Source organism: Chanodichthys erythropterus, chromosome 2 (genome assembly GCF_024489055.1).
Source record: "Chanodichthys erythropterus isolate Z2021 chromosome 2, ASM2448905v1, whole genome shotgun sequence".
In the NCBI taxonomy this organism is placed as follows: Eukaryota; Metazoa; Chordata; class Actinopteri; order Cypriniformes; family Xenocyprididae; genus Chanodichthys; species Chanodichthys erythropterus.
In genome coordinates this window covers 40,650,001-40,667,216 of record NC_090222.1, presented here as the reverse complement: position 1 = coordinate 40,667,216, position 17,216 = coordinate 40,650,001, and the positions used below count along the sequence as shown (strand labels likewise).

General features: G+C 39.9%; 2 protein-coding genes across 2 annotated transcripts in view; one reads left to right on the top strand and one right to left on the bottom strand.

Moving 5' to 3' along the window:
- Window positions 1-133: 133 nt before the first annotated feature.
- On the bottom strand, window positions 134-7,656 carry LOC137028836 (tetratricopeptide repeat protein 24). The gene is made up of 13 exons (XM_067398133.1): window positions 7,450-7,656; window positions 7,054-7,347; window positions 5,532-5,733; window positions 5,238-5,444; window positions 3,331-3,459; window positions 3,130-3,251; window positions 2,586-2,663; window positions 2,303-2,367; window positions 2,125-2,204; window positions 1,920-2,022; window positions 1,750-1,820; window positions 1,609-1,657; window positions 134-294 (listed from the first exon to the last, which is right to left on the bottom strand). Exons 1-13 carry the CDS (start codon window positions 7,651-7,653, stop codon window positions 183-185), a joined length of 1,716 nt encoding a protein of 571 aa, XP_067254234.1. The 5' UTR covers window positions 7,654-7,656; the 3' UTR covers window positions 134-182.
- Window positions 7,657-10,636: 2,980 nt separating this feature from the next.
- iqgap3 (IQ motif containing GTPase activating protein 3) overlaps window positions 10,637-17,216 on the top strand; it is a 20,826-nt gene continuing 14,246 nt past the window's right edge. The window contains exons 1-13 of the mRNA XM_067398119.1: window positions 10,637-10,891; window positions 11,012-11,099; window positions 11,997-12,153; window positions 12,596-12,673; window positions 12,779-12,855; window positions 12,931-12,998; window positions 13,882-13,995; window positions 14,117-14,295; window positions 14,369-14,450; window positions 14,624-14,787; window positions 14,859-14,946; window positions 16,605-16,768; window positions 17,120-17,216. The exon at window positions 17,120-17,216 is cut by the window's right edge and continues 64 nt beyond it. Coding sequence (XP_067254220.1) covers window positions 10,864-10,891; window positions 11,012-11,099; window positions 11,997-12,153; window positions 12,596-12,673; window positions 12,779-12,855; window positions 12,931-12,998; window positions 13,882-13,995; window positions 14,117-14,295; window positions 14,369-14,450; window positions 14,624-14,787; window positions 14,859-14,946; window positions 16,605-16,768; window positions 17,120-17,216 — 1,384 coding nt within the window. The 5' untranslated portion in view covers window positions 10,637-10,863. The remainder of the gene's footprint in view (window positions 10,892-11,011; window positions 11,100-11,996; window positions 12,154-12,595; window positions 12,674-12,778; window positions 12,856-12,930; window positions 12,999-13,881; window positions 13,996-14,116; window positions 14,296-14,368; window positions 14,451-14,623; window positions 14,788-14,858; window positions 14,947-16,604; window positions 16,769-17,119) is intronic.

Here is a 17,216-nt window from a genome sequence, read left to right as displayed (position 1 = left end):
AATAGAAAATATGTTCACATCCTTTATCAGGCATGTTTTATCCAAAGTGGCGTCCACTTGCTCAGTTTTTGCTCTGGTGTTCAGTCTCATTTTCATGCTGAACCCAGAATCCTTGTCGGATGTTCCATAAGTAACTAAAAACCTCTTTGCCATGGAGAGTTTATCCTGTGCACGTGTTTCTGTCACATGACCGTGCAGAATCTGGACTTCAGTCTCCTCGTCAGGGGCGTGGCCTCATCGTTGTCATGCTGAGTAAGGGGTGGAGTCACAGTGCTCCTGACCAATGGGTGTGTGCTGAAACATTTACATCATGAAATAATCAGCACAAGATTTATGCACTCTAAAAAAGTCTGTAAAATAGGGCGCAATGTACTGTGTTAATATGAAGGAATTTTCCATGAATGCAAATGTCCGTAAATGTACGTATAATGTCCTGACAGAAAATTACCAGTACCTTTTTGTTTTTTCTATGGATGTTTTTCTTACAGTATGACTACTTTAACACTGCACCTAAATGTGTTTTTTCACAGATTTTTCATTCACACTGAATTTTCATATGTGGAATTAAATCAGATGTGAATCGGGGATTTTAAGTGCATTAGTGTCTGGTTTTGTATGGATGGCATGTTATTTAATTATATGGGGAACACCAGTGAACTTTGAAGTGAAAGAAAAATTACTTGAGTCTGCTTAAACTGCTCATTTAGCATGCACACTTTAACTAGTGTGGAAATGGACATGAAATAGTGAATAAACAAAATAACTTTGGTCCCCTGTTAGATGGTAAAGTGCGACACCTGTTTGGTTGCTTTGCCATTGGCATTTATGCAATTTCTACATCAATCTAACTCTAAACTCTTCATGATGAGGGTGTATTATTTATACATAGTCTGAAATGTTGTGTGACTTGGCTTGAACAGTGTTAAAATGTTATGTTACCGTTTGTTAAAATGATTACATTAAATTAATCGTGAAGTTAATTAAGTTACATGAGCCAGTTTAGGAGTTTTGCTCTTTAGTTTCTGATTTGGGCTGCTTTTAAAAGGCCATTTTTTGGGGCTGTTTGAGTTTTCAAACAGTCAACTCAACTTTGACCTCAACATAGAAGTCTTTTAAGTGCATTAGTGTCTGGTTTTGTATGGATGGCAGGTTATTTAGTTATATGGGGAACACCAGTGAACTCTGAAGTGAAAGAAAAATTACTGAGTCTGCTTAAACTGCTCATTTAGCATGCACACTTTAACTAGTGTGGAAATGGACATGAAATAGTGAATAAACAAAATAACTTTGGTCCCCTGTTAGATGGTAAAGTGCGACACCTGTTTGGTTGCTTTGCCATTGGCATTTATTCAATTTCTACATCAATCTAACTCTAAACTCTTCATGATGAGGGTGTGTTATTTATACATACCTTGAACAGTGTAAAAATGTTGTTACTGTATGTTAAAGTGATTAAGTTACATGAGCCAGTTTAGAAGTTTTGCCTGTTTAGTGTCTGATTTGGACTGTTTTTAAAAGGTCATGTGAACAGCCTCACAAAAAGATTATATTTGAGCAGAAAAACTGACATGGGCACTGAAGGAACCATGTGAGAAAACAGACTCGTACCCGTTCATCTGTACTGGCCTCGGCTTCATAGATTCAGCAGACAAATCACCTGTACAGGTAGAGTCAGATGTCAGTTAGTGTTATTTCATCTGTCTTCAGCATTAGTGAATAATCTGTGTGAAGTGTGTTTTTCAGCCTCACCGTGTCCTGAGGACTCTGAAGGGAAGTTCTGCTGATGCAGCTCTGCTTTATCATACGTGTTATTCAGATTCCTGACAATTACATTCAACAGCTTTAAGACTCAGAAGCAAAGTGTCAAACGTTTGAACGAAAGTGTGTGTGTGCGAGTGTGTGCATGTGTGTGTGTTGACCTGTTGGCCTCTGGAAGTGCATTGTGATGATCTGCTTGTTCTTGTTCTTGACGCGGACGAGACTCTGATGACACTATGGATTCGTTGTGGCGCTTCCCGTCTGCTGAGAATGAAAGAAGACACGGTTTCATCTGTAAGTCTTGATGTTTTTCCTGTTGAGAGTATTGTATGTGTGAATCTGCACAGATGTGTGTTCACTTCTTACTGGCTGGGTTTTCTCCGTCTACGGCTCCGTTCGGCATCTCTTTCCTCCACTGCTGGACTTCAGACCGCACAGCCGTCGACCTACACACACACACGACATCACACATCATCTCTAATAACACTCTACAGCTTCATTCATGAATCAAAAAGACACTCAGGTGAGTGTTGCGTGGCGTTACCGTGGCAGCCGGCGGTTATGATGTCGCTCCGGGACGGTTCGATGTGTCGCCGCTCCTCTCTGAGACTGAGATTGAAGAACATCGTCAGTGATCAGGCTGCACGATTGTTTTTCTGATAAAAATAACGATTAAAATACTATGGAAGTCAATGGGGACCAGGAACTGTCTGCATACCCACATTCTTCAAAATATTTCACCAAGCAATATCCCAATTCCAGTATTATTTTGATTAATCATGATTCTCATTTGTAATATTTGCTGACAGACAGACAGAATGATTGACCTGTTGTAGGAGCAGCTTCTGCTGTAACGCTTCGCTCAGTTTACTGACCAGACGCTCCTGCACTGAACTGGACACGTCCTGCAGACCAAAGACAGCATAATCAATACAGAACGGTCATTATATTATAAAAATAAGTTGGGTCAAAATTGCTTAATTGAGAGAAAACAACACATATATGTCACATCGGTGTAGAATTAATGACTTCTGAAGGATCATGTGACACTGAAGACTGGAGTAATGACGCTGAAAATGCAACTTTGATCACAGGAAAAAATTACACTTTACTATATATTCACATAGAATACAGTTATTTTACATTATAATAATATTTCAAAATTTTTACTGTATTTTTGATCAAATAAACAGCCTTGGTGAGCAGAAGAGACAAAACTGAAACTAAATGAGCTATAGAAATAAACTTGGGTTCATGTACAAATCAAAATGTGTGTGTTTGCACAAGCCTGATGTTAATTGGATTATATAAGATGATTATCAGATATTAAAAAATGGCACTTATACTCCGGTAAATACAGTCAGATCTCACCTGGCATTTGCACAGCAATCGCAGTGCGTCTTTATAGTAGACGGCGGCTTTCTCTGGGTCTCTCATCTGTAGCTTGATCCCGCCGAGACCCTCGCAGGCCTGCCACTGACCGGACGCGTCGTCTGCAGGGCGAGAGACAGGCGGTGTAGCAGAGAGAGAGACAGTGTGTGTGTGTGTGAGTGTGTGTGTGTGGTTCAGTACCTGTGTCTCTGAAGGCCTGCTGTGCGTGTATGTAACTCTCCCACGCCTCCTCCAGCTCGTCCATCTCCACCAGAGCGAAACCCAGATTGCTGAAACACCGACCCTGAGCACCGCGGCTGCCCAGAGAGCCTGCGGGACACGTGTATGTGCTCGTCATATTACAGATGCACCAAAAATAACGGGCAGACATTCACGCACCTCCATCCACCCAGCTGACAAAAAATATGTTCTAAGAAAGTTTTCCTAACGTTCCCATTAAGTTTGAAAACGTTATTAAATGTTTCCATTGTATCATTCTTCGAACATTATGGGAACGTTAGTTTTAATGTTCTCTGAACGTTCTGAAACAAGTAGTAACATTAAAAAACATTAGATGAATGTAAACTAAACCGTTTCAAGTTAAAAATGTTCTATGCATGATGTTTATAAATAAATAATGTTTTTCTGCTAATGTTTTGAGAACGTTGTTAAAGGCCGGATAACTGAACGAACGTTCTATTAACATTACTGGAATTACCAGAATGTGATTTATATATAAAGCATATTTTATTGGAACGCTCTGCTTTAAATTATAGTTTTATTCAGAAATTTCAATAACGGACATTTTGAAACTGTATTGTTGGCACTTTGCAGAGCTGCACGATTCTGGTTAAAATGAGAATCATGATTTTTTGGTTTCAAATAGAGATTCTCCCACAATTCTGAATATACAACCAAACAAAATAAAATAATTTATTAGAGATTCTGACAAAATATAAATTGCTGACTGTAATTGCTGGAAAATGTTTAAATGAATTCTTTAAAAAATGGTTTGGAATGAATTCAAAGACTCATTAATAAATACAGTTAATGATAAATTTATTAATAAATACAATTTTTAACAGTCACTTGTCACCACCTAGTGGAAGTAGATGTAATTGATTCAACCATTATTTGACATGCCAAAAGGTAGTTTGCTCGCAATTGTAGACTTCAGTGTTTATATACTAACTTAAAACTTATATCTCAGCACTTTTGTGATAATGTGAATAATTGTAACACAGAAATAACTAATGTGTGACTCAAAACTGCTCTCTCTGGCAGCACGAACACAGATTTGAATGTTCCGATATGATTTTGAGAATCGACTAATTTGTTATGTCTTTCTTTTTTTTTTACTATTCATATTTAATATCTAGTAGCGAGTTGTGCCCTGTCTATAAATACATGAAGTCGCCTGCTAAATAAATGAATGCAAATGTGAAAAGGTTTCTCCTGGGAAAATTCAGACATCTATAGAAGCTTGTTTTCGCCATGAAATAAAAAATAAAAAAGGTAATTGTGAATTTTTATCCCACAATTCTGACTTTTATATCTCACAATTGTGAGTTATAAAGTCATAATTGTGGGATATAAACTTGCAATTGCATGTTATAATGTGCAATTGTGAGAGAAAAAAGTTTTTTCTCAGAACTGTGAGTTTATATCTCGCAATTGCATGTTATAAAGTCAGAATTTTGAGATATAAACTCGCAATTGCAAGAATAAAAGTCAGAATTGTGAGATAAAAAGTCACAATTACCTCTTTTATTTTTTTATTTAGTGGCAGAAACAAGCTTCCTTAGATATCAGACTGAAATTGCTTATAAAATTGTTATTTTTTCATATTGTTGTATAACAAATGGTTTTAAATTATTGCACATATTGATACTATGAATATATTCATTGTTATTAAATACACATATTCATAATATAAATGGGTAGTTGACAAATAACATAGATATGAACCTTTAATATCAAGAATTTAGGTTTAAAATGTATATATATTTATTGAAGTGTTGTCTATGCAGAATATCACATCATATTGCATTGCCTTTTTAACATGACTGAAATGCATTACTCTGCTGCTTGACGTGTTTGTGTCTCACCGTGGAGCGCCGCTGCCTCTCGGTGGAACCTCACAGCCTGCTGGTACTGACCCAGAGTGTTGTGGACGGCTCCCAGATTCTGCAGAACCACCGCCAGTCTGTGCGGTTTAGATGCGACGAGAGGAAGCGCCTGCTCGTAACACTCGGACGCCTCGGAGAACAGCCTCATCTGAGAGAAACTCAAACCCACGTCATTCAGCAGCTTCCCTGAAACACAGGTGAGGATAAACGAGACGCCAGTGACATCATGCATTTCATTGTCATGCAAATAACGTCACTCTTCGCTGCCGTTACCCAGCGTCTCCTGATCTGAAATGTTGGCACTCATCTCCAGGCTGTCCGTCAGCACGCTGATGATGTCATCGGTAGCGTTGCGGCCGCTCTGCAGCATGTGTTTCCCAGCATCCTTCAGTGCCAGTGCAGCCGCAGGCGTATTTCCCGCTGTTTTATAACTCTCAGCAGCTCGCCGGAAACTCGCTGCAGCCTCGTCCCACTCCTGCAACACACACACAACTGCTTTACTGCACTCACAACGCAGAGGATTAACCCTCGTGCGCTCTTCGTTTGGGAAGCACACTCAGCGTCTCCAGAGAGACCAGGCAACAAAATGTCATTTTGTAACAAAATAGTTGTTTTTTTGAAAACAAACGTAATTTTACTCTGTTTATTAATGTGTCATTACACAAATATAAATGTTTACTCCACATTTGTGCAGTTTTTGGAGGATTTATCATATATTTTAAATTAAAAAATATTTTTTTAAAATAGGTTTTTATACAAAAACAGCTTTTTATGTCAAATTCACTTTATAAAGACCCACATTTCTAACTTTCATTCATGGGGATCACATGGATAATTTGACATGGTTTAGTGTGAGATTTTTGTCCATCTTTTGGAAAATGCAGTTTTAAAAGTAAAAAATGATCACTTTATCCAGCAGATGGCAGCAGAGCTCCACTATTTGCTGTTTGACTGACTGAGAGACTATTTTCACAAGTATTTTCAGCTGGATTCATGTCTAAATATTATCAAACCACAATTATGACAATAAAAGCTACTTTTAAGTTTAGTATTTTTTGTACTGAAAAAAAAAAAATCAGTTTTTCAATATTGTTACATTATGAGGAGACCCGCTTAGAAAATTGACAAAATTCATCCTCAAAAACTTTTTTTTTTCAGTACAAAAAAATGCTAAACTTTGAAAAAAAGTGATTTTTATTGTTATAATTGTGATGTCATAATATTTAGATATGAATCGATTGAAAAATACTTGTGAAAAGAGTCTCTCAGTCAGTCAAACAGCAAATAGTGGAGCTCTGCTGCCATCTACTGGATAAAGTGATCATTTTTTACTTTTAAAACTGCATTTTCCAAAAGATGGGCAAAAATCTCACACTAAACCATGTCAAATTATCCATGTGATCCCCATGAATGAAAGTTAGAAATGTGGCTCTTTATAAAGTGAATTTAACATAAAAAGCTGTTTTTGTATAAAAACCTACACAACAAAATACTTATTTATTTATTTATTTATATAAATTTAAAAGATATGATAAATCCTCCAAAAACTGCACAAATATGAAGTAAAAACATTAATAAACAAAGTAAAATTACATTTGATTTTTAAAACATTACATTTTGTTGCCTGGGGTCTCTGGAGACTTTTTTTTCTGCACTAACATAAAAACAAGATTTCACTTCCACTGTACTAGGTTTCATGTCATTTGGACAAAGAGAATTTTTTTTTATTTTAGCAAATGTCGTTTGGGGTCTAAGAAGACCCTAGGAGGGTTAAATGAGCCGCACTGTCACACACCTTCCTCTGCAGGTGGCAGCGAGCGAGTCTGACGCAGGTGTCTCCCTCGGCGGCGGCGTCCCCCTGCGAGCGGTACAGCTGCGCGGCCTGCAGATAGCGGTGCGCCGCCTGCGTCTGCTCTCCCAGCGCCTCGTGAGCCGTGGCCAGGTTGAACTGCAGGTCTGCGATCCGCTCGCCTCTCTCTCCCGGCTGCGCGCGCGACAGGACGTCCAGCCCCTTCTGAGGTTCACCCGCCTCCACGTACGCCGCGCCCAGGTTCAGCGCACAGGTCCTCTGCAGTCTCTTCTCTCTGAGCTGGAGGAGAGCTCAACCCGTTAGGCTTTACTTTAATGCGTACTCTGAAATACAATGTGGTTTACGGGACTAATGAACTACAGTTGTCATGATTTCTGGTACCTTTGTGGCAGCTTTTAATGCGCTCCTGAAGCTCCGCAGCGCTGCGGTGTTGTCTCCGGTCTGCAGCGCTGCGTGTCCAGCCGCCGTAAGCCTCTCAATCTCCACCTGAGCGTCTGTTTCCTCCACATCAGATCTGCTCCGATCGGCTTTCTTCCTCTTCTGCTTCTCTCGAGCGTCTCTGACTGGAGACCCATCAGAGGCCATGAACTCACAGGAGATCACAGGAACACATGATGCTCAGCCTGGGACACGGAGGAGGAGGGACGTTATGTGCTTGTGTAACCGGTTCTACTCGACCCGCTCTGAGCGTGGGAGTCAGGCCAAGCAGAACCGGTTACATTTGGTGCCGTGACCCGGATGGGAGTGAGGTTTAGGGGGTGAGTGTAACTGTCGTAGGTCAGTTAGAGCTGTGTGTGACCTCAAGAGGCGCTCTAACGATTGACACTAGAGGTCGTGGTCTTTAGCCTCCTCGTTAAAGTGACCCAGTCACACTTGTCCATAAAGATGTTTTTAAATAGAGATAAATGGCCAGTTTCTAAAGTTGTTGTGTTACAATTAGATTCGAACAATTGTGCAAATAATTAGATCTGGTGAAAAAAATATCTGTGCATTAATGTGTTCCTGTAGCAGCGACGAGGTCATGCACTGTGCATAAAAGTGTCCGCTGAATGCATGAAGGAAATGAGTAAAAAAAACAGGAATATTTCACGTCAATTTGAAGCTTTTAAAGGAAATCATACCTTTGTAGGACTGACTTTGAAGTATTTCTATTTAAGTTAAGAAAATAAATCATCAAATATATCAGCTAAAACAGGGAACGTTCTGTCAAGGTTCTCTGAAAGTTACTAACAAACGTTCTTCCAGTAACATTAATAGAACGTTTGTTCAGAGTTATCCGGTCTTTAATATTAGCACAAAAACATTATTTACCCAGCAAACACTTAACATTAGTATTTGGTTCCCATTTGGTCATTCCCATTTTTTTTGGGAACTAAAAAACAATGTTCTAGGAACGTTCTTTTTAGGTTTGTTGCAGGGAGGTTATTTTTATATAAAGAACGTTCCCTAAAGGTTATTTTCAGGTTATTCTTTTTATAATCAACTAACCTTCCAAAGCTTTACAGATGTTTTCGTGTAATGACCTATTTCAAGGGTTAGTTCAACCAAAAATGAAAATAATGTCATTAATTACTCACCCTCATGTCGTTCTACACCCGTAAGACCTTCATTCATCTTCAGAAGACAAATTAAGATATTTTTGATGAAATCCGATGGCTCTGCATAGCCAGCAATGACATTTCCTCTCTCAAGATCCATTAATGCACTAAAAACATATTTAAATCAGGTCATGTGAGTACAGTGGTTTAGTATTAATATTATAAAGCCACGAGAATATTTTTGGTGCGCCAAAAAAACTAAATAATGACTGATGGCCAATTTCAAAACACTGCTTCAGGAAGCTTTGGAGCGTTATGAATCTTTTGTGTCGAATCATGATTCGGATCGCGCGTCAAACCGCCAAACTACTGAAATCACGTGACTTTGGCGCTCTGAACCGCTGATTCGACACACTGATTCATAACGCTCCGAAGCTTCCTGAAGCAGTGTTTTGAAATCGGCCATCACTATATAAGTTGTTATTTTGTTTTTTTGGAGCACCAAAAATATTCTCGTGGCTTAATAATATTAATATTGAACCACTGTACTCACATGAACTGATTTAAATATGTTTTTAGTACATTAATGGATCTTGAGAGAGGAAATGTCATTATTGGCTTTGCAGAGCCATCGGATTTCATCAAAAATATCTTAATTTGTGTTCTGAAGATGAACGAAGGTCTTACGGGTGTGGAACGACATGAGGGTGAGTAATAAATGACATTATTTTCATTTTTGGTTGAACTAACCCTTTCAGAGCTCTGAAATTAGTTTAATACAACATTTAATAAAATGTAGAAATTATATCAATCAAAACGAGTTATAATGATCAGATAAATCAAATTTTATTGCTAAAAAAATGTTATGCCAGGGTAATTAGTGTGAAAAGCAGAAATCATAAACTCGCTGGTTTGTTTCTATCATTTTCTGCGCGCGCTTTTCACAGAAAGCCGCGAATTCGCGTAATTTAAAAATTAACGGTCATTTCGTTTTATTTCTGTTGAGCAAACTTTCCTGGCTAACCTAAAAAACCGTTCTGGGGGGGGGGGGGGTCCGTTTTTTAAATGTCGTTAATTTTGTCAGAACGAGCAGAGAACTTTCACGTTCCCATTATTGCAAAATGATAAAATTTAATGTTTGCAGCGCAAAGAAAAAACGTTTTAAAACACAAACGCCAAGTTTTGAGTGTTCAGAAATAACGTTTCTTAATCTGAACGTTAGCAAAACGTTCAAAGAAAGTATTTTTGTTCTTTCTGAGCAGCAGGACGGAGAGGATTAATTCACACTTCACTAATGAATCATTTATCAGTCTTCTAGAGTGTCACTAAACACACAGTTACCACAGCAAATACACACTCATTACACACACACTGACACGGAATATAAAGAACATGCGACATAAAACTAGAGTAAACAATATAACATACCGAATAAAACTAGAACAGACGTTCTCCACTCGCGTTTGGCTCTGAAAGACGCGATTCATCTCAGAGCGGCCATTTCCTCGCGTCATGTTTGACGCTCCGATATCTGTCGTTTAAAATCATGTCGGAAATATCGGAGCTGATCGATGTACAAACAGGTGAGCAGACAGACAGGTGTCTCTTTCTGTGCACACCTGACCAGACTGTTTACATCCATCTCCATGGAAACGGCCGTGACGCTAAATAGTAGTGTGACCATCTTAAATTTATCTAAAATGATAAATTCATTATGAACATAACATATTTATATTTTATAAATTATATTTTTACTTTCCAAAACAATCTCCAGAACAGAAAATCTCAAAATAAATAAAAATAGAAGTAGGCTACACAGACTCGATTTTTATTATTATTATTATTGCAATATTAAAAAACAGAACAAATCAAGACATATAAACAATAATTCAAACAGACTCTCTTTATTCGCTGCTATGCTGTTTGAAAAATCATTTACACTACAATACCCATAACGCACAGCGACTGACCCCGCCGTCATCAAGTGGGCGGAGTCGTGCGGGAGCCAATGAGAGGCGGGCGGGATATTTTCAAACCGTAAACAACTGACAGACGGCAGCTTTCGCGTTTCCAGTCGACTTTTACAGTTGAATTATTGATCAGAGCCGAATGAGAGTTTAATCTTAGTTATCGATATAGATGTGTTAAACATCTACTGAACGCAACCGACTGAGAGCGTCACTAATTTGATAGTTTAAGAAGAAAATCGCGTCGCTTGTCAGTTTGTGTGGATTGATCGGATTCTGACAGAACAGAGATGGACGGTGTTCAGACCCGGTCCGGCTGTAAGTACTGAAATAAAACACATTCATGTCAGTGAAGAAACTAGAGATTGACGTCAGACTAACAGAATGGAATCACGGAAGAGTGATTGTGTTTATATTGTGTTGATGTTGATTTATCAGATGAGCGTCTGACCGCAGAGGAGATGGACGAACAGAGGATCCAGAATGTGGCTTATCAATACCTGTGCCGCCTGGAGGAGGCCAAGAGGTGCTGACACACTCACACTCTCTCACACACACACACATATACACTCACTCACACTCTCTCACACACTACTGCTGTGACTTTCTCTGCTGCAAAATGTGTTCTAACAATTATTTTTGAAACGTACAATTTAATAATTGCAGTTTTAAAGGGTTATTTCATCCACTTCTGTCATTAATTACTCATCCTCATGTCGTTTCACATCCGTAAGACCTTCGTTCATCTTCAGAACACAAATTAAGATATTTTTGATGAAATCCAAGAGACTCAATATCTATAATCAGCACTTTCAAGGTCCAGAAAGGTACTAAAGACGTCATTAAAACAGTCATGTGACTGCAGTGGATCAACCTTAATGTTATGAAGAGACGAGAATACTTTCTGTGCGCAAAAACAAAACAAAAATAACCACTTTATTCAACAGTTTCTTCTCAGGTGACGCAGTAACACAGTGAAGCTTCAGTGTTTATGTCCGAATGCCGGCTCAGTATTGGCCAAAGCTGATCACGTGATCAATACGACTAATGCGCAGGATCCGGCCAATAATGAGTCGGCGTTCTGACGCAGAACCTGGACGTAAACGACGTATGAGAATGACACAGAAGAGAAGAGATTGTTGAATAAAGTCATTATTTTTGTTTCGTTTTTGCGCACAGAAAGTATTCTCGTCTCTTCATAACATTAAGGTTGATCCACTGCAGTCACGTTTAGAAAGTGTTGATTATATTGCTTTCCATGGATCAGTCATATACCTCTTGAATTCATCAAAAATATCTTAATTTGTGTTCTGAAGTTGAACGAAGGTCTTACGGGTGTGGAACGACATGAGGGAGAGTAATTAATGACAGAAACTTCATTTTTGGGTGAACTGACCCTTGAAGGTGTTTGTCGTGCTGTCAGGTGGATGGAGGCGTGTCTGAAGGAGGAGTTACCTGCTCCCACTGAGCTGGAGGAGGCGCTGAGAAACGGCGTTTATCTGGCTAAACTGGGCCAATGTTTCGCTCCCAATGTGGTTCCACTGAAGAAGATTTACGACCTGGACCAGGAGCGATACAAGGTGAGCGATTAATGACTAGACGTGTCGGTGGATTCAGAGGAATCTGCGCAGGTTTGTAACTCATTTACATAATGCCAGTCTATGGTCTTCATTGGCTGAGCAGCGTCTCTTTGCCCCGCCCTCAAACACTAATATTATCTGAGACTGGAAGAGTTTGGTTTGTGTTGTTCGCACTTTGAAGCACTTCAGAAGGATGAGCCAATCACAGCAGACTGAGCCATCTGACCAATCAGAGCAGAGCAGCTCTCAGAAAGGCGGGGTTTATAGAGACCGAATCTTTGATTGAAGCGTTTCAGACACTGATGCAGCAGCGGATATTATGAGAAAATTAAAGTGTTTTTGACTTTAGATGCATGTAAACCTGTTTCAGGAGACTCCAAAACAACATTAGGAACCTTTAAAACAGCATAAAATGTGATTGTTGTGAATGTTTTCTGCTCAGGCCTCCGGTCTTCAGTTCCGTCACACGGACAACATCAACCACTGGAGGAACGCCATGATGGAGGTCGGATTGCCAACGGTAAATCATAATTCCACTGCAGCTCAAACAGGAGCCGTTTCATGCGGACTGTAGTGAACAATAATGTCATATTCCTGAAGATGATTCCTGCTGTATGTTCTGCAGATCTTTCATCCGGAGACGACGGATGTGTACGATAAGAAGAACATGCCGAGAGCCGTTTACTGCATTCATGCTCTGAGGTCAGAACATTTACAATTATATAATAACACATTCTGAGCGTTTCATTTCAGTTATTAATGGTTTCCTCTTGTTAGTTTGTACCTGTTTCGTTTGGGACTCGCCCCTCAGATCCACGACCTGTGTGGGAAGGTCAAGTTCACGGGTAAAACATGTTTTAATTTCTGTTATAACAAATTCTACAGTGACGCCAACATCTGCTCTGTGCGTATGTTTAAAGGGTTAGTTCACCCAAAAATGAAAATAATGTCATTAATTACTCACCCTCATGTCGTTCCACATCCTTCATTCATCTTCAGAACACAAATTAAGATATTTTTGATGAAATCCGATGGCTCAAGTGTGGATAATGAAAATAATGAACACTTTCAGATGCCAAGAAAGCTACTAAACATATTTAAATCAGGTCATGTGAGTACAGTGGTTCAATATTAATATTATAAAGCCACGAGAATATTTTTGGTGCGCCAAAAAAAACCAAAATAACGACTTATATAGTGATGGCCGATTTCAAAACACTGCTTCAGGAAGCTTCGGAGCGTTATGAATCTTTTGTGTCGAATCAGTGGTTCGGAGCGCCAAAGTCACATGATTTCAACAGTTTGACACGCGATCTGAATCATGATTCGACACAAAAGATTCATAACGCTCCGAAGCTTCCTGGAGCAGTGTTTTGAAATCGGCCATCACTAAATAAGTTGTAATTTTTATTTTTATTTTTTTTTGGCACACCAAAAATATTCTCGTGGCTTTATAATATTAATATTGAACCACTGTACTCACATGACCTGATTTAAATATGTTTTTAGTACATTAATGGATCTTGAGAGAGGAAATGTCATTGCTGGCTATGCAGGCCTCACTGAGCCATGGGATTTCATCAAAAATGTCTTAATTTGTGTTCTGAAGATGAACGAAGGTCTTACAGGTGTGGAACGATTAATAAATGACATTTTCATTTTTGGGTGAACCTACCCTTTAAAACACGTTGATCTCAAAGCCATAAAGTGTATTTGTGTGTCCTGCAGAGGAGGAAATCAACAACATGAAACTGGAGCTGGATAAATACGGGATTCAGATGCCAGCGTTCAGTAAGATCGGAGGAATTCTGGCCAATGAGCTTTCTGTGGACGAGGCGGCAGGTGCGTCGTGTCACTGCAAAAAGTGAAAAATACTACAAAATAAGAGTTGTTGCTGACTTTAATCATAAGTGAGAGGAGAAGAGAATGCTGGGAGTGAGAGTTCGGCCTGTTCTGTCCGCAGTGCACGCGGCTGTGATCGCCATCAACGAAGCGGTGGACCGCGGCTGTGTGGAGGTCACGGCTCAGGCCCTGCGGAACCCCAACGCCATGCTGAACGGCCTGCAGGACCAGCTCACGCCCGTCTACCAGGAGATGCTGCGGCAGGCGCGGGCTCAGAAAGCGGCGCGCGCGCGAACAAACGTGAGAGCGTCACATGACCACAGACTGATAACAGCTGCTGTGGAGCGGATGTGAACGGTTCTGTGTTTTACAGGGAAACGGATCAGCAGGGAACGACATTTATGAGGAATATCTGACGCAGAGAGAAATACAAGAATCCATTAACAGAGTCAACAGTGAGTCACATTTCAACACAAAACCTACATTTACATTGTGATGCACATTTAACATCTGAATAAATGTAATCAGCCTTTTTTTGTCGTTAAGCCTAATATAATTTCTTCCTGTTGTTGTTGTTGTTGTATTGCCCAGTGTTTGATTGACAGCTCTCTCTCTCTCTGTGTTGCAGTGCGAGCGGCGGTGGAGCGGGTGGACGAGGCGCTGGACTGCAGTGATCCGCTGGCGCTGATGTGCGCCCTGCAGAACCCTAACCTGGCGCTCAGAGGACTGGTCCGGGATCACGCCGGCTGGTACCTGGAGCAGATGAGCGCTGATCGAGAGCAGAAAGCCCTGGTGAGACTCGCACCATCATCTCTTACCCATAAACGCTCCGTCCACCGGTGACTGAAGTGTGTGTTTGACAGGATCTGGGGTGTGTGGATCCTCTGGAGAGAGACGAGCTGCAGGAGGCCGTCAACATGGCCAACGAGGACGCGCTGCGAGATCGAACCAGTCAGTCAAACATATGCATGGTTTTATAGTTCACCCAATTCTGTCATCAATGTGACTTTCCTTCATCTTCAGAACACAATTGTAGATATTTTTATTGAAATCTGAGATATTTCTGTCCCAAGCTTCAAAACATTCATGAAGAGATGGTATGATGAACCGGTTTAATTTAGACTTCATTCACTCATAAACATTGATCCGCTAGTCAAATATGGCACCAGTGAGGTTTGTTGTATGATTGAGCTTCTGTTTATGTTTGCTGGTCAATGTTTATATGTGAATAATAACCTGTTCATCGTATAAAGCGATCATATCTCTTCAGGAGACTTGGATTAAACCGCTTCAGTCATATGGATTTATTTTACCATCTCTTTATGAACGTTTTGAAGCATCAGAGTCATTGGAGGGACAGAAATCTCTCATATTTCATTAGAAATGGCTTCATTTGTGTTCCAAACATGAATGAAAGTCTTATGCTGCGTACTATCTGTCCTGAATTAGAATTAGTCTTGAATCATGTGTGTTAAAATTAGTACAAGCATCCAAAGATATCCAGATTGTCTACTATTTCCCAAGCGCAGATCGGTGAACAGCTATTATTGCCCATTGCGTGTTGGATGAGGATTCGATTAGAACTACAAACACAAATAAAAAGTACTACAAACATGGCGGATGCACAACACCAAGGGTTAAGTACAGAGGGTCTGAGTGATTAATAATCAGTATCTAACCTGACAGAGATATTTATTCATTATTTTCCACATTATATCTTATCTGCAACAGCATTATGAACTTTTATAAAGATACATTTTGTCATTAAATTTTAAATGCATCATTATGAAAACACATGAGGAGAGTTCAGGGCATGACTGCAGTTCAACATTTCTCTCCGATATGGTAGGAAATTAAATTAATTACTCACCCTCATGTCGTTTCACACCCGTAAGACCTTCGTTCATCTTCAGAACACAAATTAAGATATTTTTGATGAAATCCAATGGCTCAGTGAGGCCTGAGCAATGACACTTCCTCTCTCAAGATCCATTAATGCACTAAGAACTTCAGGAAGCTTCGGAGCGTTATGAATCTTATGTGTCGAATCATGATTCGGATCGCGTGTCAAACTGCTGAAATCACGTGACTTTGGTACTCTGAGCTGCTGATTCGACACACTGATTCATAACGCTCCGAAGCTTCCTGAAGCAGTGTTTTGAAATCGGCCATCACTAAATAAGTCGTTATTTTGTTTTTTTGGCGCACCAAAAATATTCTCGTGGCTTTATAATATTAATATTGAACCACTGTACTCACATGACCTGATTTAAATATGTTTTTAGTGCATTAATGGATCTTGAGAGAGGAAATGTCATTGTTGGCTATGCAGAGCCAACGGATATCATCAAAAATATCTTAATTTGTGTTCTGAAGATGAACGAAGGTCTTACGGGTGTGGAACGACATGAGGGTGAGTAAATAATGACATTATTTTCATTTTTGGGTGAACTAACCCTTTAAAGCACATACTTTTAGGGCGTAGTATCAGGTGAATTGGGACACATCATTAGACGAGGGTCAGTAATTGATGACAGAATTATCATATTGGATGATCTGACCCTTTAAAATGTGTGTGTGTGTGTGTGTGTGTGTGTGTGTGTGTGCAGTGCAGCAGGCGGTGAGTAAAATAAACGAGGCCGTGCGGCGTGGAGAAGCTCGTCAGACGGTTCGGGCACTAATGAACCCAGATGCGAATCTGCCAGATGTGTATCCGTTCGCTGCGGAGCTTTACCAGAGAGAGCTGGCTCCGCTGCAGCAACAGTGTCCACAGGTAACACACGGCACTTGACCCTGGGTTAATGGCGTTCTAAACCCCGCCTTTGACACGAATCTCACAATGTGATTAAATTTTGATTCGCAAGCTTGCGATTTAATATTGTTTCATTTAGATTCATAACAAGTACAGTACGTGTAGTTTTCCAACATTTAAATTGCAGATGAGGAAGTTTTCTAATAATGACATTATAATGATAATATGTTATGACAGTGATGTTTCTACTCATATTTGTTGGTGAAATATAAACATATTTAATGGAGTGTGTGTGTGTGTGTGTGTGTGTGTGTGTGTGTGTGTGTGTGTGTGTGTGTGTGTGTGTGTGTGTGTGTGTGTGTGTGTGTGCAGGGTGAGCTGCAGCAGGAGGAGTTGTTTGTAGCAGTAGAGATGTTGTCAGCGGTTGCTCTGGTTAATCAGGCTGTGGAGGTGAAAGACTTCGGTGCGT